Source organism: Procambarus clarkii, chromosome 21 (genome assembly GCF_040958095.1).
Source record: "Procambarus clarkii isolate CNS0578487 chromosome 21, FALCON_Pclarkii_2.0, whole genome shotgun sequence".
Classification (NCBI taxonomy): Eukaryota; Metazoa; Arthropoda; class Malacostraca; order Decapoda; family Cambaridae; genus Procambarus; species Procambarus clarkii.
In genome coordinates this window covers 33,302,872-33,326,325 of record NC_091170.1, presented here as the reverse complement: position 1 = coordinate 33,326,325, position 23,454 = coordinate 33,302,872, and the positions used below count along the sequence as shown (strand labels likewise).

General features: G+C 35.1%; 1 protein-coding gene across 1 annotated transcript in view; it reads left to right on the top strand.

The window, feature by feature from the left end:
• The window catches only part of LOC138366948 (protein FAM76A-like), a 34,652-nt gene extending 12,084 nt beyond the window's left edge, over window positions 1–22,568 (top strand). The window contains 6 exon segments of the mRNA XM_069328286.1: window positions 1,162–1,298; window positions 2,527–2,608; window positions 3,170–3,235; window positions 17,942–18,088; window positions 19,425–19,455; window positions 19,458–22,568. Of these exon segments, the coding sequence (XP_069184387.1) occupies window positions 1,162–1,298; window positions 2,527–2,608; window positions 3,170–3,235; window positions 17,942–18,088; window positions 19,425–19,455; window positions 19,458–19,654 (660 nt within the window). The 3' untranslated portion in view covers window positions 19,655–22,568.
• The last annotated feature ends 886 nt before the right edge of the window (window positions 22,569–23,454 follow it).

The window sequence follows — 23,454 nt, the reverse complement described above, 5'->3', positions numbered from 1 at the left end:
TTCTACCAAGTCAAGGGGTAGTGTTCAAATTGTCTAACAAAAAAAATTACATCACATAGTGATTCTGATAAGTGTACGATTACTTAATTTACACTGAGGGGAAAGTTATTATCATTATCATTATTATTATTATTATTATTATTATTATTATTATATTATTATTATTATTATTATTATTATAATTATAAGAAGTCAAATGATATGGGAGCAAAATGTTTTCAAGGGTTTCCAACATTACAGTATTATTTGATTCATGTCAAGCATACATACTTTCTTTTTTATGAAAGTACTATATTTGAGTTTTACTGTCCAATTACAGCACTTAATTATTTTCAGAGTTTGATGCTTTCACATCCTAAAGACAAATATTTTTTATCACTTTGAAAACAACAAACCCATGGCACTGCATTACATACATCTGCAGTAGTAACTCGCCAGATTAAATGTCTGTCCTTTGTTCTAAATTTTGTTTCCATCATTTCTAGTTGTGGTCTTTGCCATTAGAGAAAATATGAGTAGTTTTCTTACATTTAGTCATCACTTAACTCATCCCATTAAATAGCTTCTCTCATTTTTTCAACCATTTAGTGCAATTTCACACACTTCCTAAACATTTCTTGTATAGCCTATATCCCACAGTGTGTCAGTAAGGTTTATTTGTTCATAGTATCTGGCTCCATAATGATAACCATTTGATCTTGTGTACTCGTTTACCAATTCTCTGGCATTCAGCATTAAACTTGCCAACTTTGATTCTTAAACCCCTAGGTTCATTGTGAGTATGATTAGCCTTCCTGCTTTTGACATCATCTTGTACAGTCTAACATATGAGAAGACAATCATCTAGGTGTAGTATGCTTATTACCTTCCCCCCCTCTCATTCCCCCTTATCTCTCTGTCCACCCATCCCTTTTTTTCTCAGAACACAGAGAGACAGACAGTGGTACACACTTGGAAGAAATTAACTGAGAAGGCAGTGGTTGCCAAAACCATCAGTAATTTCAAAGCATCATAGAACAGAGTACTGGGAAGACAGGGACACCATAAGCATAGCTCTCATCCTGCAACTATACTTGGGTAATTATACCTAGGTATAATGACACATGCGCACGCACACACACCTTGCATTGAAATTTGATAAGGTTTTGATTTTATTTGCAGGTAGATGGAAAAATATTATGTTGGCTATGTACACTCTCATACAAGCGAGCATTGGCAAAAACAAAAGTCACAGATCCTGCCAGACATTCTCATATAAAACTTGGGATGCGGTCTGGTCACCATGAGAAAAAAGACAAGTAAGTTAGCAATACTTGTAGTGTAATACTTCTCATAATTCCTCACAAACCTGCTTTTTGGATTTCATTCACATGATGATGTTTCCCGGGACAATATTGTCATGGTTCGATGAAGCACATTATTTGGCTGTAGTATATATTTTTCATTGTATCCGCTAAGTATTTTCTGTATTAAAGTTAGCGTAAGAGTCAAATACTGGGAATCAATTAAAAAGATTAAAAAATTCGGATGGTATTATGGATGTTTGACTCCTTGAACTGCCTCCCTTATTAACTGTTCTGTCCTGGTCTCCTTTCCACTCCCAACTGCATTTATATATTTTGCATTAAACTAGTAGCAATTTGTTCACCCATTTCTGCTGCCTGGCCACAACCTCTTGTCAATAAGGAATTGCATAATGCTGCATTAGAAGTTTACATATTGGAGCACAAACCGTATGTCACTGGATGTTCAGATTTTCATGGAAAATGTCTTGATGTATGGTGACTGATTTGGCTCAAAATGTAACCAGAGGAACAGAATGTTGCAAAAAAAAATCATTACAGTTGTAGAGAAATATGTTCACTCAATCTTTCCCAGCCAGTATATGCAGTAGTGAACATTGTAATATTACAATGGAGTCTAACTTGATTGAAACATTAGGTTCTGGGTTCATTCTGCTGCAAAAAAAAACTACAAAAAGTACAGTTGCCAGCAAAATTTTGCTTTATGAATTTTGTATACACAAAAGTGTGGCTTTTATTCATGAAAGTTATAGACCATATTAGCACATTTCTAGATGAAAATCAGATAAGATTAATTTATAAAATATTGTAAAATAGTTATTCAGTATGTGGTTAAGTTTTTTAAAGACTTTAGACCAGCATACCTGTTCAGCAAATGTGAAGGCCTACTTCACCAGAAGCATTTCACTATTTTCCATTGCAGAGATTCCATTAGACTTCAGATAGGAAAGAAAACATAATTGTGTGTTTATGAGAGAGAAAAAACTATTGTTTGACAGCAAAGTTAGTCACTTGGGGCATTTTACCTGGCCAGGCTCAGAATAGTCTTACAGGAGCTAGAAATTCTAATCAGAAAAATAGTTTACATGTTTCTATAAAAACATGTGCATTAAATGCATAAAGCAATGATTATTAGATGAGGATTTTCTTGTAATTTAGTACTGTATATTGCAATTTTATATTAATTTATTACGTATGACCTTCAAGATTTTTTTTTTCTCAGCCGACCCAAAATGAGTGGTCACAACAAAAGACCCAACAGACCTGATGTTACCAAGATACCACAGGATGAACCTCCAGCAAAGGTATTACTGTACTCGCTTAGCCTTATGCTAGTTAACTGTAGTTTAGTATACTGTGAAATAAATACTGTACATGGATATAAGCTCAACTAAATGTTTTCTAACTATAATTTTGTGGGAGATCAAAGGTAAGTGAAGCTAAATTATGATTAAGGACTGACTAGGTTGTAACTTGTATTGTTTTGTCTTTACTTGTTGAAAATCTATTTTTCTTTGTCATCAGTTTACTAGCATAGTTCTACTGCTTGTATTCTATACCAATTTAAAGACAATTAGTGAGTAAGGAACTTTGCTAATCCTTGAAAATTTGGCATTCTTCTTTGCTTGGTAAGTATATTTGTATTTGTACTATTTTGAGATAGGAAGTAGAGGAAATAAAGCACAGCCGAATGAACTTTTTGATACTTGAGAAAATGTCACTTTGTTTACCCAGTTAGTTTGGAGGAAAAATTATAATCTGATATTGTAGTTTGACATTTCATTGAAAATTATAACTCATAATGGATTCCCGATATATATTTCACCCCTTTGTCAACACTTACAAGTCTTTTTCATGTTTTTCAGCTGGGATTATATGATACAGACAAAGACACTCAGAGTATGGAAATACATGACAATATTAAGGCTGTGGTAAGTGTCAGGTCATGAAAGATGATAAATAAATGCTAGAAAGAATGAACTTATGCAAATTCTATGCAGTTCAAGAAGATGGAAAATAGAAGCTAGATTCATTTTCTTGATTACTAAATTGAGGGGGTAGGGTAGGAACTTTTATAGTAATGGCTAGAAAGGGAACTGTAATTGCAATTTAGCCTTTCATATCGACACTTATTGTTCGAGTTCATATTATGGCATCTGAAGACAAGTGTGACACTGGTCCTGTGTTATAGCTTGCTTTGAGTTCATCTGTATATGAAGTCTAACTTTGGGTAGTTATGTGAAATGTTAAATCTGCAGTCAAATACATGTGTTAGGTTACAGTAGAAGACAACCCCCTGAGCATGAATTTGTGCTGGCATACCTAATCACGTGCAACGGTCACATTTATGATTGTGGCACTTTATACTCACGTTTTGTCATTGAGCTTCTTTTTTTTGTATGATGCACTAGATAGAAGCTGTTGTGCTTGTGGAAATTTCTTTTGGCATCAAGATTAGCAGGTAGATATCACTGACGTTTAAAAATATGGTCTGATATCTTTGCATCTGATGCCAGATGTCTCTTATTTTATGAACCTCTGGCATGTTTCTGTGCCAGCTACAGTAATGTTTTCAACTGTCATTAAGAATTTTGAGGACCAGTGTGTTCTTGAATTTCATAGGTGTGAAGTATTGATGATGGCAAAATTTATTATCATTGTTTGGTGTATAACCAGCAAAACTAGCAAGTGTAAGTAATAAGTGGTGTTAGAAGAGGTATCGAAGGATTAGATTGGGTAATAATATATCAAACTGGACGAAGTCATTGTCACTCCCAACGAACAAGCCAGGTCAGCTTGATCGGTGAGTACTGCTTAGATTACTTAAAGTATTTCATTTCAGCACTATTAGAATTCCAACTAATGATGCGGCTTGTGGACGTTAGCATGAAGATGGAGAAATTGCAAGAGGAAATTATTTAAAAAGCAAGCAAAAGGGGTGGTAAGGATTGCTTCAGAAGAAAATCTAATATATGAATGAATTTGCATATGTATTGATTTTTAAATTGAAAGAGCACTAAATATAGCTGTATACAGCAAGCATAATTATGTTTGAGGAAAATGGAATATCTGAGAATAGTTTACCAATTCAAATAGTATTACAGTATAAACACAAGCTTATGCAAAAGAAAAGATTAACGTTTAAGCTTAAATGTCGAGAAATATAAGAAACAGGTTTACTGCAGGTTGCTTAAAGAAGAATGCCTGGTGTTGATTAACTTGTATATTCTCAATGGCTACATGCCACTGGTGACATGAAAACTAATCACTGTTCCAGAAAACAAATTCCAATAATACCCTGCCAAAAAAAAGTTCTTCTGTTACATGTTAATATTTTCACAAAGTGTCTCAGTGATAGTAATGACTGAGTTAAGGTACATGAATATGATGAAGACCGGGGTATACTCGCCTAATTGTGTTTGTGATCAAATGTTTTTATGCACGATGTATGAAAATATGAATGAAAGAATTGCCTAAAGAGGACTAAATTAATGCTATAGTACTACACTTCATTTTTGTAGTGGAATAAATGAATAAATAAATGTAGAGCAATAGGTTCTCAAATGTAAAAGTTAAGGTTATTACAAAAGTAATAAATAAAGTTAATCTGTTTACATAAAATCAAATAAACTGTTAATGGGAATTTGTTATATGTGTGTGGGTGTATGTGTGTGTTTTAGAAAGTGTGAGAATGAGTGCATGTAAGTATGAACTTGTCTATTTGTGCCTGCATATTTGAACATTAGCTCTTGGACCCCCTGTAGGTATGTAATATGTGTGTGTGTATGCATGCTGAGATAAGTATAAAGTATAAAATGGTCCTGACAGTATAAAAAGGGGAACAGAATGCAAAATATGCCAAAGAGGTCGCTTTAGGTTGAAGTATAGTAATGTTTACGCTAGTGTTAGCTCTGATGAAGGAATTTGGTAATATGCAATAATAAATGATGTAGTATTAATCTGAATGAAAATAATATAAAGTACTAAAGAGGTACATTAAAGATTGCAAATTGTAATTGAATAGGGAAAAGATTTAAGTTGGTATTGTCGGATATGATTAAGGAATAGAGATTTGGATATCCATGATTAAACCTAATGCTGTGGGTTTAAAACATGTGGGTATTAATATAAAATGTAATGTAAAATATAAAGGTAGAAGGGCAAGCTGTTTTATCCACAACATGATGCATAATGGAAGTGCTTACACTATAATGTGGAGGTGTAGGAGTGTAGCAGACCACCAAATGACACTTGTTTAAACAGAGAAATTATTAACGAGAATTCTTTTACTTCGTTAATGTTGATTCATCCATGGGAAATTTAAGTTGACCAGTCTACTACTACATATGATGGTGGTGATAATTGTACTGTACTGTATAATTATAAATTTGAAAAATATATGTTGATTTTTTGTATTTGCGAGCAGAATCTTTATACAGAGTAAATTGGTACAAACACTACAGTCTGTGCCTAATCTTTCAAGCTCGTATTTTTTCTCTTTTTTTTTTTATTGTATAAGCTTTTCCACTGATATATCTCCACATTACATTCTCTGTCTCATGTAGTTTTGATCTTGTAATCTTGTCCCCGTGTCTTGCTCTTTAGCATTTCTGCTCTCAATTTCTAAACCTCCCACTTCACTTGGCACTCATGCTTTATTGAATGGATGGACAAGTCATAAAGTATTTTATAATTTCCTTTGGGATTACTATATCTTCTCTTTTTTGTGACACATCTGTATGTGTGATGAAGTAGTTACCAAGATTTTCTTTGTTGAGTATAGAAGCCTTCATCCCATTATATTTTTCCTCTCCATTCAATTGCCCAATCACTTGGGCTGGATGGTAAAGCAACGGTCTCACTTCGTGCAGGTCTTCGTTCAATCCCCGACCGTACAAGTGGTTGGGCACCCTTCCTTTTCCCTGTCCCATCCCAAATCCTTATCCTGATCCCTTCAAAGTGCTATATTCGGTAGTCGTAATGGCTTGGCACGTTCCCCTGATAATTCCCCTCCCTCCATTTTCAATTCTACCTTCAGAGTAGTTCGCAGAGAAAATTGGGCAGTCAAATCCTGGCAGCTCTCTCTTTTTGCAATTGCAGTGACTATTTTCTTATATCTGCTGGAAGGTGTTAAGAGTATTTTGTACCGCTAAGCACAGCTTTCTTTAAAAGAAATATGGTAACTGTCATCTTCAAACATATAGTATATTGCCCTCTGGTATATTGCTTAAAAATTTAATGCATATCATAACTGCTGCTAAATTTTATTTTCCTCCTTTTTTCATTCTATTGGCTCTGTCTACATCTTCATTTGATAAAACCAACCTCTTCAGTGCTCTCTTCTTTTAAACTCTAACCTCGATGATTACAGCCTTCCTGAACCTCCTCTGATCAATCCTCTCTCAACTAAGTAGGTTCTTGAAGCCCTTCAAGCTTTAAACAGAAAGTAAGCATTTGATGATGTACCTCTGTGGGGTTAAAGGAGGGGTGCCTTTGTGCTTACATCAATGTTAGCTTCTTCAAACTACTGTATTGCTCTCATCTGTTTATGCTTCTTATTAATTTTCTAAGTTACTTTTGGGTTATAATTAACAATTTGGTGGCAAAATGTTTGCAAATGAATGTTTTAGGATAGATGGAAAAAGTGTAGTTGATAATAGGTTTTGTGTGATGATGCCTAATATATGAAAATGTATACTCATTTAAACATTCCTCATTTATTTTTCGTAGTACAGTAAATAAAATGGAAATGTGCACAGATTATCAATCTATTTATCTATAAAAAGAAAAAATATAATTTTCATACTTTCCATCAGATAATTTGCAAAGCATAGAGAAAATATACTCCGGCAGTGCAATATAGTCTTAAGTGATGGATTAGTTGGCAGAGGTGATCTCTGTCCTTTTATAGGTTCTGTCCACACACTTCTTATGCATTTCAAGATGTATAAAAGTGTAAATAGAAGGGTTAAGGAAGCAATTTTCAAAACTACTTTGATCTTATTGCATTTTAGCATGTGAAAGTTTATAGTAAATTATCAATGGCACTTAAATGTATCATCAGAATGCTAAAGTGTTTAAACAACATTATTTTCTCTGGTCACAATTAAAATTTAGTAAGATGTATTATACTAGTGATCTTGTATTCCTCGTATGGTCCACCTCATGTCAGATGATTGTGATCATTATTCTTGTTGCTGGTCATTTCTTATTTCTAGTTTCTCAGAACTGTTGCTGGTCTTGAAGGTTGCTCAGATTGTCTTTCTCCATCAGCAGTGGTATATTACAAGGTTCTTTCAAATTATTCTCTAACGCTTGAATTGCATTCATTGATCTTCTATTTCTTTTTATCTTAATTCCATATCTCTGGAGTATATATAGTATGTGAAATTTAGTTAAATGTAAGTACAGAAATGAAACTTGGTTTTTATCAATTTATAAAAACTGTTGACCATTTACCAGCTCTTATTTCAGAAATTATCAAATACTGTACTGTACTGGCATCTATTATCAGTATCCTAATCATAGCATTTACATCCAATCTGTCCTGGAAACCTCACATCAAAACATTTTCCAAGAATGTTTAAAAGTTAGGCTTAATGTCAAACGTTTAGAAGGACTCTTATTAAACATATATTCCCTTGTTCTGCTCAACAAACCTCTCATTTTCTGTACTCGAGAATACTGATCTCATGTCTGGAATAACTTTTCCTCTGTTAAACTACTGATGCAGTTCTGTGGAATTTCTTCATATGATCAGTTCGTCTTCTCTCACATCTAAGCTTGAGTTTTTGTGTGTGATGCAAAGCTTCATCTCTCTTTACCACTATTTCATGACTCTTGCACTCATGAACTTGAATTGTGTACCCCATTCTTTATATATGGTCACATGAAACTCTTTAATTGTAATTTCTTGGTTACTGTGCATGTAATATTAATTCAGAAAGTTAATGCTGTTCTTTTTCTTTTTCACCACCATGTTTGGGAATGAACTACCTGTACTGTACTAATGTTTTCCTGACACCTCTGCCGAGTCTTTCAATGACCTTTTATAGAGCTTTATTTGAAGCTGTACCAATATTTTGTTTCCTTCGTAGCTGTGCACTGTTAAGTGGGCAAATTTGGCAAAGGAATTTTCAGGGTTTTAGTAAGGAACTTGTAAAATACTGTATGTAGAAAAATTAACACAAAAATATGCATAGAATAAATTGGAACAGTTATTAGTTTTCTTTTTTAGCTGTATAATATGAATGCAATAATTACCATAACAGGAGAATTTTATGTGCTTATCTGTTTGTGTTGATGTAATGGGATTTAGCTCTCAGGGCCTACCTCCAACTATAATATTGGTACATTTACTCTTATCCATGTTGTAATGTCATAGTTGCTCTTGTAGCTGTGAATCAAGGCAGCTTCCATGACTTCTGTCCCTTGCATTTTCCATTTGAATAGCACCCACACTGAATATAAGTATTTGCTTAAGTTGTTTCTTAGGCTTGTTTGTGTTTCCAGTTCTTAGCTGTGTCCTGTTCTGCCATCTAACATCTGAAAATATCTGTAGTATCTGTCCACTTCATCAATTTCTTTCATTATCTGTCACTTCAATTTTTCCTATCGTAACTCGGCTTGGTACTGTACTAGTTTTGTAGCCTAGCTGTGGACCTTTATTATTTTCTGGCTGTGCTTCACAAAGATAGGATTCCATGCTGGCACTGTACATTCTAAGCCTGGCCTGACATAAGCTCTGTGTAATGTTCCAAATGATTTCTTGCTTAGCTTTCTAAAAGCCTTTTTTTATACAGCATTTACTTCCTTGGCATATGCAACTGATGTTCTATTTGTGTACAGTATCTTGTTTTAATGCTGGTGTTATGTTCAGTTACAATACTATTTTTTATTGTAACCTTCCTCTTCTGTACTCTCCTAGTCTCCTATTGCCACTCAAATTTCATTGCAATCTCATTTCCCATCTCATAATTTTTGCATTACCTGCAAAAATTGTCATGCAAGATCATACACCTCGGATATGTTATTCACATAGGTCAAGGACAGCAGGAGGCCCAAAGACCGTGCCCTGTGGTACCCAACTGACTACTTCCCTTAATCCTGACGTTTCCTCACGCTTCTTGTTTACCCATTTTGTGTATCAGGCTATTCCTGCAATATTTTGGCAACTCTTACAGTGCACTATATCAGGTTATTCAGGCATGACTTATATCCAGCTTGTTCAGTCAGTTCAATCTCTTGGCAGTTGTCGCTCATGCCAAATTTACTGCATTCTTTCTTTTGCTGCTTTAGTGTACTGTGTTTTAATGTTAACACTGTTTGGAGAATACTTTAGAAAATGTAGTGACTAAATGTTAATATTAATCTACTCTTCAGTAATACAATAAGAGAAATCACTCTTTTGATTAGGCTAGATTGGATAAGTCTAGCACCACTATCAATTATCAAGAATTTAGTGTATAATGGCAATTCATGACATGGTTTTTGTGTGCATTGAATTTAAATTCAGACACCGCTTGAATGCTAGTGGCTCTGGAAGTTTGGGCTGTAGCAGTCAACAACCAGATATTAGACTTAAGGTTAGAAGTATGTTTTGAGAGCAAAAAATGTTGACTTTAAATGGTTGAAATAGATTTTGATGTACATTACATATAGATCAAGCAAGCAGAAGTAGATACCTGTATACAGGCAGAGAGAATTTAGTTTACAGGTAAGGTGCAGTATGTAGAATTTTAACCATATTTATTAGGAAGGCTTTGTTAGGAGTTATGCATTATGCAACAGCTTGGTTACCTTGACATCTCTGTTGCAGCATAGTTGAAGGAATATATCTGAAATGTTTTTAATGCTAAATAATAAATGCAATATTACTGTCTACTGAAGACTAAAGCAGCACCTGTCAATTGGAATATTGTAGCTGTATGGCTTAGATAAGAAAACAAATTTAAAATGTTTATTTTCCACTGAGTAACCAAATGGCAATATAATATTGACCAGCTCAGTGGTTAACATTCCAGTGTACAAATATTATCCATGCTCAGGGGGTTACTACATGAAGTGTTAGGATGGATATGGTTGAGAGTGAATGAACTAAGATTGAAAGGAGAAGAGGAGGAGACCGGCAGAAAAGGAGAAACGCTTCAGGTTCCTCCAAGTATGACTTCCAACATAAGGTAAGAGCCGGAATGAGTGTGGGAGATCATGGATTTTTTCAGTTTATCATTGTTTAACCAAATTAAAACTTTTAAGTAACTAAATTGTTTAAACATTTTACTGGTAACTCTTGATTATTCACAGATATAATGATCACTTTTTGTGTACGTATTATGTATTCATTTGAATACGATAAAGAAAGTCATGGAATATTTTCACAGCTTATTGTTACCATGTGCTGATGGAGTAGATATTATGGGGCATAATTTTTAAGGGAAAATTTGCCAAGTGTAGTTCATGTTGAGCAGTATATGTTCACATTATTGTTCAATATGTACAGTATTCACATTGTTGTGCAGCATATGTTCACATTATTGTTCAATATGTACAGTATTCACATTGTTGTGCAGCATATGTTCACATTATTGTTCACTATTTATTTACATTGTTGCGTAATATGTGTTCACTTTGTTGTACAATACTGTACATACTTTATATTTTGAAAAGTGTGTTCATGTGAAGTACAATATTGTGTTTACATTATACAGTGTATATGTTCATATTGTCGTACAGTTTGTGTTTACATTGTTGTACAATGTGGATACAGATTTTTAAAAGTGAATAATTGAGGGTTACGCATTTGTTGCTTTATTTAAATATAAAGCAGAAAGATACGTTTAATACAAGAAGCAACATAATCTCTAGTGTTGGATCATTGAGATTTTTATTTAACTATTTTTAGTCAATTTTTTAATGTTTCCTTGACCGTTTATTTAGCAATGAAAGAATGGAAGTCATTTTTCATTGTTAACAAATAACCTGAATAATTAAGATTTTATTCATATGTAAAATAATGTCTAATTTGTCAAATAAAAGTTAACATTTTCTGAAATTTTATAGAGCCAGTGGAGGATTTGCAATCAAGTAAGGATGTTGCCATAGCTTATGAATATAATAAACTGGCAACAGTTTCTGTGAGTAAGGCATTTGTGGTACAATCAATAAAATACAAGTTAGTAGTAGTTGCACACAAGGCATACATCTTGGTTGGAATGGCCATTTTACATTAAATATTGCAATCTTACCTCCTTTCTTATTGGTCATTTGTCTTCATTCAGTTCAATGTTCCTTTTATTTACAGCCAGGTGGCCCTGAATAGAATCTGCTTACGGTGTAGTTATTGCACAACTGTATGATGATTTACTGAGGTAGTGTACTCTGACTCCAGTCTAGGAAGTCGTGAGTTTATATCTGCGGCCAGGCAAGGTTGGTGGGCCAGAAATGTCTTCACATTGTGGGAGTTATTTCTCTCCTTTGTATCAAGGCCCAGTCTGCTCTCTTTGGCTATGGGGTTGCTGTTTTAAGACGACTGAGATGGATTTGGGAATTGCTTTAGCTTTCCCACTGATTCAACAAAATAAGTGGGAGGTATATACTGTACAAGCTGTACTGTAGTCTGTATCTTGGCTGTAACTGTTTGCTCTTCATCGTTTTTGATGATTATGCACTGAAGCTACTGTGCTGGGCGTGATGTAATAAATATTTGTTAGTGTTACTGATTTTTTTTTTTTCATGGAAATAATAGTGAGTGGTGGTTACTACTATTGTTAGTCAAGTGGTTTCATGATTTTAACCATTCTGGAAGAGAGAACTTGGCCTGCTGCTTATGTGCTTTCATATTGACGAAAGGGTTGTTTATTCGGAATCTTTTCTAGTAGTTTTTAATTAATATGTCTCGACCTTTAATTTTTAAATGCTGTTAAGAAAGTAGCTGACTTTACATATTAAGTGTAGTGGATTAGGTAAATAGACCCTCATTCCACTTATAAATACTCTCAACTTACATACAGGAAGTTAGTGACCCTTCTCTTCCACCTGATTTAAGAGTGCTGCATTATTTAACTTTGCTAAACTTTTGTTTGCTTGGCTTATGCCTCCAGTGACTCATTTCTTTCCCAATAAGTGTTTTGCTGTATATACTTATTTCTTAGTAACATTCCATACATTCAAAATGTTGTTCTCTATTTTTCCCACCTTTTTTGTGAAATGACCCTCCATTTCGTACATCATTATCATACATCTTCTCAGTTCTCTCTCCTGTTATGCATTCCGTAGGACCATCTACTCAGTAGATTCTCCATTTGCCTTTTCAGTGATCTCCTTTTCTACACTTGTCCTTTTGTTGGCATCATTATTAACTTTGATTATGACTTTAACTTAAATTAGACTTAAAAAAAACTAGTTACTGTTAAATTCTTTATTGAGATTAGATTACAAAGAATGAAGCCTTATGTTATCACCATAAAACTAAAAAAAAATGAAACTCTGCAAGTATACACAAAGGCAAAGTAGTAAAGAAAACTAAACAGAACCAAAATCATAATAATGAAGATGAGGAATGGATAGGCATCAAATACTAGCTGGTGTAGTGTGTTGGTATGAGCTGGTGAATGTAACATGATAAATGTTGCTATGGTGTGAACCCGGGTTTCTCATAATTTACAGTATTGGAGTCGGAAGGCAAGGTTTTACTCATAGTGGATCTTGAATAAATAAAAAGATGATCTCTTACTTGGGTATCAGTTTAATTATCGATTAACATATTTAATATCTGCAGCTTTTTTAATACTGTTGTATATACAGTTCAATTTTATTTTATACATTAATTATAAATCTTTAATCTCCGGATTTCTGTTTATTGATGTTGTACATTTAGTTCTTTGTCCCTTTATATTTTTCTGAAAAATATTTGCAATGTTACAGAGGGCAACTAATTAGTGTATTGGCAAGCTGTGTAGCTGCATTATTCAATAGCAAATGCAGCCAATTAGAGAGTGCATGTCTATAAATTAAAAAACTATTGTGTTGGCCATTATGATTTGCGCACAAGTGTACATGATGAATCATGTTGTTGAACATTTGTTTTACTGGCCCCATGGATGAACACTGCATAGCCAGGGCAGGTCAACATTCTGCATTAATGCATTAAGGATCTTTTCAAACATCCCTGTTGGGTCATACTGATGCAAGGAAAACTTGGAAAATACGAAATTCAACCTGGAATGATCCCTAGAAAATGTATTCATATACAGTTGAAGCCTTCTGTGCTGCTAGTTTGCATCACAGGGACTGCCAAACAGTGCTCTTGCTGATTACTAGTTGGCCTCCACATTTTTCCCTAGACCACCACCATATTGCAGCACCTGTGCATTAATAGGATTCTCTGAGTGAGCCACTTTAAATTCTCCCCCCCCCCCCTTCCTTCCATGGTGTCGCCTTGTCATGGCGAGGGGGGCTCATGCACACCTCCCTGGGACCGATGAGGGTTGCATTCGCCCCCTCTCTTGCCCTTCTTTGTGTGTTGTACATGCGACCGGGCACCAATGTAGAGTCCCTGTGAGTCAACAGACTACCCGCTGGAGGGGCTGCCCTAAGTGGATGGTTGGGTGTCCAGGTTAGGGCGAAAGGGAGAAGGAGGTCTTTGATCACCAAGCTACTTCAGTGACCCTACCGACTACCCTTCTCTCATCCCCTTACACCTCTGTGGCGGGGTTGAGCCCCAAGCCCCCCTGTGGTGACCACCTCATCACCTGGAGCGGCTCCTTCTCTCATTATGATAAATGTGTCTTTTAACCCTCCCACAACGCACTGGCACGATTCCTTCTAGTGCTAATACGTTCCATGCCTAGTTTGGTCCTGCTACATGAACTAAAATACTTTGATCACAACCATCTAGATTTTACACATCCTGGCAATTTCTTCCTCCATAAACACCTTGATTTAGTGGATGTCTGTTACTTTTAACCCCAACTGTACTAGTACACATGCTTTGCTGCTGCTCCTCAGAAAACAGCTGCCTGCTTAGCTGTATTGTCTAGCATTTTGGAGATCCCTGTTAGGCTCTCCAAAAATGCCTGGTTATATGGTAGTACTTGGCACTGTTATCCTCCTGCACCATGGAGTGACTAGTGTTAGGGACCCAAAAGACTGCCACGAGGATATTAAGCATATCCTTGAAGCCTAAGGCCAGTCTGTCCTCGAGGTTGATATGCTCACTTGACCCTCTCATGGTCGTCGTCATCAGCCTCTTCTAGTTTGAAGATCACTTTTGATAGGACTCTTCCACCTTTTATAATTCTTGCTGGTGCCAGATGCTCCGTTCAGGAGTATATTTCCTCTCCTAGACTTTGCAATAAGTGCTGGAAATTTGGGCATGGTGCCCTCAATGCACAAGTGCACTGTGTCTATGCCCCGTGTGTGGAGACTCTGGACACTAAGATGGAGTGCTCTTCTTCCAGGCTCACTGCATCAATTACAATAATGCCCTTCATACCTTCTCCTGCATGTGTATGCCTTACAAATTGAGGAAGCCATCCTCAATTTGAAACACCGCGACGGTCTCGCTTCATGCAGGTCGGCATTTAATCCCCGACCGTCCAAGAAGTTGGGCACCATTCCCTCCCCCATACCCCGTCCCATCCCAAATCCTTATCCTGACCCCTTCCAAGTGCTATATAGTCGTAATGGCTTGACGTTTTCCCCTGATAGTTCAATCCCCCCACCCCCCCAAAAAAAAAAACTTTAGTCTGCCCAGGCCCTCTGTGTTCTACAGCAGCTGGCTTAGATGGCACTTCATTAAGAGGTGCTTTGCCGTTTCGCTATTAACTAAATCTGTATAACCGTATCTGGGAGTCATCGTCAGTCCCCGAGGACTGGGTTTGAGGCGGTGGTTCTTCCTATTCAGAAATCAGGGTCTCTAGGAACATCTCCTAAGGTCTTCTACCCTATTGCTTTTATGAGTATTTTGCAAACTCTTGAAACATATGGTCAATGTCTATCTGATGTTCCTGGAACACTGTCACTACCTCTTCCCTTGTCAATTTGGCTTTCACCAGTGCCACAGCACGACTGATGTCTTGGTGAACTGGGAGGTCTATATTCGTACTACTTTTGTTGTGAAGACCTCCGTTGTTGCTGTCCTTTTTGACCTGGAAAAGGCATACGGCACCACCTGGAGATACCACATTGTCCCAACGCTATTCTTTTGCCTTCTTGGTAATCCCCCTCTCTCCCTACAAAGCTTCCTCTAGTCGTTCCTTTAGTGTGAGGCTTGGTACTGCTCTCTCTGCCTCTTTTTGGCAATATAAAGGTATACCCAAGGTAGTGTTCAGTACTATTTTTTTTTTTTTTTTTTTTTTTTTTTTTTTTTTTTTTTTTTTTTTTTTTTTTTTTTTTTTTTTTTCTTCTTTCTTTCTCTCTCTCTCTCCCCCTTGTCTTCAATGGTTTTCTTTCCTCCCTTCCCTCTGGCATCTTCTCAGTGCTCTATATGGATGATCTTACCCTTTACTGTCGGGGTGATGACTCGCCTTTCCTTTAACGACGTCTTCAACTTGCGATTGTTGCCATGTCATCTTGGATCACCAATCATAGCTTCAAGTTCTCTGCAACTAAGACTTGTGCTATGACTTTTACTCGGAAGCAGGTGGTTCTTCATCCCTCTTGGTGGCTTCATAGTCATCCCCTCGTGTACAAAGATTCCACTAAACTTTTGGGGTTAATCTTTGACACTTGTTTATCTTGGTAACCCCATATCTCTTACCTCTGAGTTAAATGCTCTAAGGCCCTTAACCTACTTGAGGTTTTGTCCTATACTTCTTGGGGGAGCAGATATTTAGCGCATATGATTATTCTGCACATTTGATGGTGCTACATAGCCTTCCTGGCTTGGTGCGCCTTCCTTTGATAATTACTTTAAACCTTGAAGAGATTGCATGTAAGAATGAGTATTAGGTGATCGTGGCTTATTTAAATTTTGACAAATCATTTGATATGTTGATAGAGAAGGACTAGAGTTTGACACAAGTACATACGGAGTAACTCCAGTCAGGATAAGGGGGCAAATTTGATGATAGTTTCACTTTAAGGACTATTTTAAAATCTAGCAAATGTGAGCGAGCTTTGATGAAAGTTATGGTGCAGTATTTAATTTCTCATTGGTGGACAACTGTTTGTAATTTTTCATTAATAAATAATGTAAATGAAGACAGTAGCTTGTACCCAAGAGCTTCTGTAAGCCATTTCCTCTTTCATGTTCCCAATACAGTTAATATTTTATTATGTCTAATTATTGGTATTAAAAGTAACTGGCATTTTTAAAATAATTTGCTATACATTATCACATCTGTACTGCATTGGTGGTGGTTGTGTGTGCGTGTGTATGTAAGTGTATATATGTGTGTTGTTCCTAATGGGGGCCAAGTTGCCTAAGAAGCCAAATTTGTCAAATATTTTTTTCTTACGGAATGATACAGCTTTCCATTACAGCAATTTTTTTATTAAAAAATAACAAATTTGATAAACCTGATCTAGCCTAACATAACCTAAGTCAGTAATTCATGTTTCTAATAAAATAGATTATTGTTGTTAAAAAGAACCAATCTGGAAAGAAATATTTGAAGGTAACAAAAATCATTTGGCCTGTTGGGCAAATAATTTGAACTTGCATACTAGGCCAAGTAGTGTGGTTCTGGCTATTAGGCTTTTATTATATATAAATGTGTGTGTGTATATGTATGTATACAAAGTACTGTACATACATATATTCACACACACAAACACACACCTCCCTCCCTCCCCTTTGGCGGGACCAAAGAGCCAAGGCTCAAACCTCCTCCCCCCCCTCCCCCCCTCCCCTCCCCCCCCTTCCCCTGCAAGGACACAAAACATATATATTGACAGTACATATGCTGTATATAGTATATCATTATATTAATGAAATAATTTTTGTATAGTAATAGTTTTGTGTGCTTGAAATGGGGGATATAAGTTTGAAAGTAGATTAAGAGAGAGATTGAGCCATTGCTGCAGTCAGTCTTAATTATTGCTTGGTTTATGAAGCTTCTGAAATTTAAAGATTTAGTGAAATGGCAACTAGCATAGATAAAGGAATACTGTTCGTACTGTATATAGAAAACACCGACCTTAGATATTGTAGTACACTACCACTTCAAACTGAAGTTAACAAAATGTTAATATTATTACCAGATCATAGAAGTATAGTATATAATTTTGCTAACTGAATTTTTACAAGAACTGTAACTTAATTTTCAACCAAGGCACTTAAGATGTTTATATTATTGATTATTTTGTAAGAGATACTATCAGTTATCCATACCAATTTTTGTTGCATAGCTTGTGGAGTAAAATATTTAAATTTTATCAGTGTTGTAACTTTATGCATAAAATTTATAGAATGTTAAAATCTTCATACAATTAACAGTAATGCAGTTCCAAGAAAAGTATGCCTTTTAAACTAAAACATCACTTAATGTTTTCTCATTACATCAGTATTGATCTGTTATGAAATTTAAGAATATTTATCAAGTAATTAAATAAAGCAATATAGTACTCTTATGGTAATATAGACAAATACGTTGTATGATTAAATAATGAGTGGATATTTTTTAAATTTTCTGCAGGTATCTAGGAATTCTGGCCCTGTTCGTGACATTGATCCTGGGACTGCAGATCAGCTTGTTCTCATCACTCAGCTACGAGAACAGATTGCTCGACTTGAAAAGCAGCTTTCTGGAAAAGACGCGCAACTCTTAGCAAAGGATAAACAGGCAAGTAGCATGAATTGGCTTTCAAGAATTAGGACATTTTTACTTTGCTAATTTGTTTTTTTATATTGTATACTGTACAGTGATATGGATATATATCTATTTGGTCTTGTGGGACATGTTCTGAGGCTATTTGACTGTGTGCGTGAGAATTTACAAGCTCATAACTCCATGCTATGATTAAACCTTTTTGCATGACAACAATGGTTTGTTAACTGGCTCTTTTTATACATGGTTCATTTCATTTGATCTTTGGGGGAGTTTGATGAAAACAACCAAGCTCTGGTATCAAACTGTTTTACAGATCAGTGTGGAGGATCTGGTTGTGGCAAGGTTGTCTGAATATAATGTGATATCATTAAGCATTTGAAAAACCTAGCCCAGTTGGGTTTTTTCATACATTTATTACTTGGAACATTAGAGTTCAGAAAGTGGGTATTATATACTGTGCATACAGTGATCTGTTGCTTGAAAAATCAAGTGGTTACGAAACTTTTCTTTGCTAGGAGACAATTTTAAAGTTATTCTATATTGGTGCTATTTTGCCTTTTTATTTGTACAGAAGGTGCGTGCACATGCACATTATGAAATCAAAATCACATTTGTTTTTTCTGGGAGAGCTTCCTCAATAGCTCCCCAATGCTAAGTGGTGATAAAGTCATGCATTAGGGAAATGTACAGGGCTCAAGGATGAAGCTTGCCCTACCACAGCCTTTGTCCATCTTGTACCCCAGACCATTCCTCCTGCAAATTTGGGTGAGGCTAGCCCCAAGCATCTAGTCTCCAACTTTGGACATACACATTATTTCTTATACATGTTTCATTGAATATGATTATATATTCTGTATTAATTATTGTCTTGTTTAGGGCTTCTATCCCTCTGACTACTGTTCTAGCATCTTGGTTTAATTGGAAGAGGAGTTCTCCAAATTCTCTTATAGGTATAGATTGACAGTAATATGAAGCATAAGTATTTACATTTTTACATTATTTTATGATTTAGCTGTATGTAATCATTGGAGTGTGCATGAACCCTCTAGTGGGTGACCTGGGAACATTTTCCAATAGCCAGTAATTTGTCACAACTGTGAACGATGAACTTTAATACAGTACATATTATAGTATAGGTATTTAATTAATAATTTGATTATATTTGAAAGGCAAGGACAGGCAGTGCTCCAAATATTTATAAAAATTATTAGAATTTTAATTGTAGAAAAATTTCTGCGAAGATGTTTTAAGCTTAGTTCAGTATCAGTATAGCCATGATAATGCTTTTGTGCATAAACAAAAGTAGCAAAAATATTATATGTTGATGCCATGGTTTTATTCATTGCAGATGACTGAATTAAAAGCAACTCAGTTACGGTTCTGCAAGAACTTCGTCAAAAGATGAAAAACTTCAACCGTGACTATGATAGTAAAGTTGATCTCCTCCAGAAAAAAATTCGGGAACAGAACCGTGAAATTGCCGTTTTAAGCAAAGGTAAAAAGAAAGGAGACAGGGGTGCTGTGCTGTCGGCAACGGACGGAGGCTCCTCTGGAACAGACAGCCCTTCGGTTGGGTAGTAACATTTATAATAAAAGGGGCACTTCCATGATCATATTTCCTCAGGTGGTAAAGCTTATAAGGTTTTTGTGTTTTGGCTGGTCTCTCTGGATTACATAAATAATCTATATAGGGTATATTTTTGAGGAAAGAAAATTGATGTAATTAGACGTTACAGATGCATGTTCATGCATATGGATGGTACACGTGCATGTAAGCATTCATTCATTATTATATGCATGTGCACAATTGTATTCATTCATGTACTCATACTCAGAAATGCATATTGTGAATGCATTTATTGACAACAGTATTCTCTGGCAGTGTAACAACAATGTTGAGGCATGACATGCATGCATGTACTTGTGTTTGACGACACAAGCATACACACTCACATGCACATACTCATAAATTTATTATAAATTTAGAATTGTAACCATATGTCCTTCTAATTAAGGCTTGTCTATTTAATTACTAAATGTAACAAAAAAATAGTTTTGATAGTTCATTCCATAATTAGTCATATTTTTAATATAGTGCATTTTTTAATTATTTGCATATTAAAATTATTTTAAAATTGTTTTAGTAATTTATCTCCATCAGTATTATTATTGTAGTATGGTATATTTTTTAACGAAAATGGAAAGTGCAGCAAATACATTTGTTAGTTTGAGGTTATGGAAGTGCCTGGAGTGTTGAAATTGTTTAGCTGTGTGTGTGTTCTCTTGCAGCTAGATGCATTTCTTGTAAAAGTATGAGGTATTTGGAGAATACATATATTTTTAAGCATATTTTTAAAAGTATTACCCCTCGGAAGTCTGCCCTTGTGGTAAGGGGGCTCACGTATGACTCGATGGGATCAGTGGGGGTTACCTTGGCCCCATTCCCTGTCCCTCTGGGTATTGTGTGTGTGAAGGAGACCAATGTAGGGTATATAATTTACATTATAGGGCATCTGATGCCCTATAATGTAAATTATATATTTAAAATGAGGCTGAGTGTAGTAAGAGGACCTGAGCTAGTTTGTTATACTTTATTGTCATAGAAAAAAAAAAAGGATTTTTTATTTGTAAATATTTGTGCTGTAAATTAAAAGGCACCAGTCAAAAATAAAAATCTTATACTGTAAATGCATTATAAGCATGGTTTTACATTAATGGCTAAATTGTTCACACTACATTTTCAGGGTTCTGAAAATTTAGAAATGAATTTTTATCATAAGTCATATATATGAAGCTGGAAAAATATAATTACTGTTTAACAGGCCAACTTGACGTGTATGTGGATAATGCAGAGATACACAAAGAGGCCACTGTGTGTGTGTACGGTTTGGGTGAACTTGCATAGCTGCTTTCATTCCCCAAAAGCATTTTGTAGTGCAGTTTTGTTTAGGGTTTTGATGATGCAATCATTTTGACTAGGGAAGTCATGCTATTGCAACACTTTTATGACAAAGGTGGCTAAAATATTGTAATAATTAAGTCTACTTAACTTTCAAATTGAAATAAGAACATTTATCACTTGTTTCATCATTTAGTCCATTTCATTTATTTATTTATTTATTTGTTCAGGTTTATCATTGGACTAAAGGAAGAATTGGGACTTTGGAAAATAAAATTTATATAACTGTGACACTACAATATATTCAGCCCTTGCAACTAAATGTGGGGATAAATGGCAAAGTTATTGTTTTACCAGCATTATTGTTACACAAGTTTTGTGACCATTGTTAATGGTGTGTGTGTATATATATATATATAATATATATATATATATATGCATATGCGGAAAATTCACAGAGAAATGGAAAAGAAAGATGAAAGTTTCGGCCGATCTGGGCCTTTGTCAACACCAGACTGACTGAAAGAAATCACAAAGGAAGAGTGGAGGCAGACACTAGATCCTGACCACCATCTCCTGGGGAAAGAATTAACCAGAAAAAGGTATAGATTAGCTTAGAGTGGTCAGAAAGATTTAAGCGGTAAGAATAAAAGATTAAAGAAAAGGCATCTTCATCCTTGATGCCTTTTTCCCTTTGAAACTCCCTTACCTTGAAGGTTGGCCTCATGCATGTTTGTCCTCATTTTTTGAGCTGTGTTCATATGGTAAGATCTAAATGGGCATCTGAGAAATTCTTTGGGATTATCCACATGATGATTTGTTCATTACATAAGTGAAGCAGTTGCCATTTGCTGGCCCCCCCAAAATAATACTCGAAATTGTCACAGTATGCATGTACGGGAGACAGTAGAATACATGAAGACATGTAGGAGTATTAATATACTGTAGTATTAATTCAGTTGGTAGATTGGAGTTGGAGTAAGTATAGTGGAGCAGCATGTGATGCAGTGCAAGTGCAGCCAAAGAAGAGAATCATTACTGTAGATAGGGTAACTTCCTCTTCCCGTTCCACCCCTGCTTTGCCAATGGTATTGTTTGACTTATCAAGGTGAATGGATCTGTTAAAAGGAAACACTGTGGAAAAAGATAATTAATGGGTACATAACCTTGGAAGTAAGGGTCTGTTTTTAATGAACTCATGAGACCGGTGGTTTGATACCATTAGCATTTATTTCAAGTAAAGGTCAATAAAGAGGTTTTTCATCTGAGAATGCCCTTAAGGAATAGATGCTAAAAGGTGCTTCATGTAGCTTTACTAAAATAACCCCTTGATTCTGACAGTGTAGAAGCAGTTTACAAAGTGGATATGAATGCTTACATTTTAACCATCAAATTTAGTACTTCATTTCTTTACTACTATTATGTTATTTAATTCCTACAAACATATTTCATTTTAACATTTTCTTGTATGTACCATATGGTTTTACATTTGTTTGTTTTTGTATTCAAAGATATGTACAGTATTCCGTGTAATTTCATTCATAATTACTAAAATTCCTCCCAAGTTCTATTCATCTTTAAATCTTCACATAACTCATTTTATTTATGTGTATATATTTATGGTGCGCTTTCATTGGTCTTTCATATTGAGAGATGTGATCTGATGCTTTTTGTGGTGGGCAATATTCTTTTCTGATTATTATTTAAGTACTCTTTTTCTAATTTTTAAAACTTCATCAAATTTATCAGTAAATGAAAAGTGCTGTGATAACAATTAAATTCAATTATTACACTAAGTGCATTGGCTCTTGTATGGTGCCAGACCATACAAGAAAAGTCAGTGGCCTGGTAAAAGCTCTTCATAATGTTTATGTAGTAAGTCATTAACCATCCTATAGGCAAACAAGATCTTTCTGTGTATTCTTTCTTGCCAGATATTATTTTTGGAAGCATTTACTTTATATTTTAGAAAATTTATATGGCTTCCATAAAAGCAGTTGTGCTTAGAAAATCAGGTTTGCATATACAGTACTGTACTGTACTAAAGTATATGAAAATGCACTTTATAAAGAAGCACTTTATTTATACTGTAGGTGGTGTCACACATTGTGATATTAATTTTACAAAAATATGTATATTAAAGTAATCTTAGAATTTCAAGACCTTTGCACTTATTATAGTTCATCAATTGATGTTATAGTTTATTAATTTTATAAATAAAGTTTTCATATTGATAATCTATAGCAAAATAATATATTAAACAATATAATAAAGCTGTGCAGAATGGGTAATGACAACTTGAAATAATTGTTGGATTCAAATTACTTGACAGAACCAGATTTATAGTTCTCGAACATAGTTTGTCAAATGTTCTTTAAGAAGGCCTACAGTTATTTGGTGGTGACGGTATATACATGCAGGAAGAAAATTAAGTTGAATAATTTATGCTAAAAAGTGTAGTAGAGAGTTCTAAAGGCAT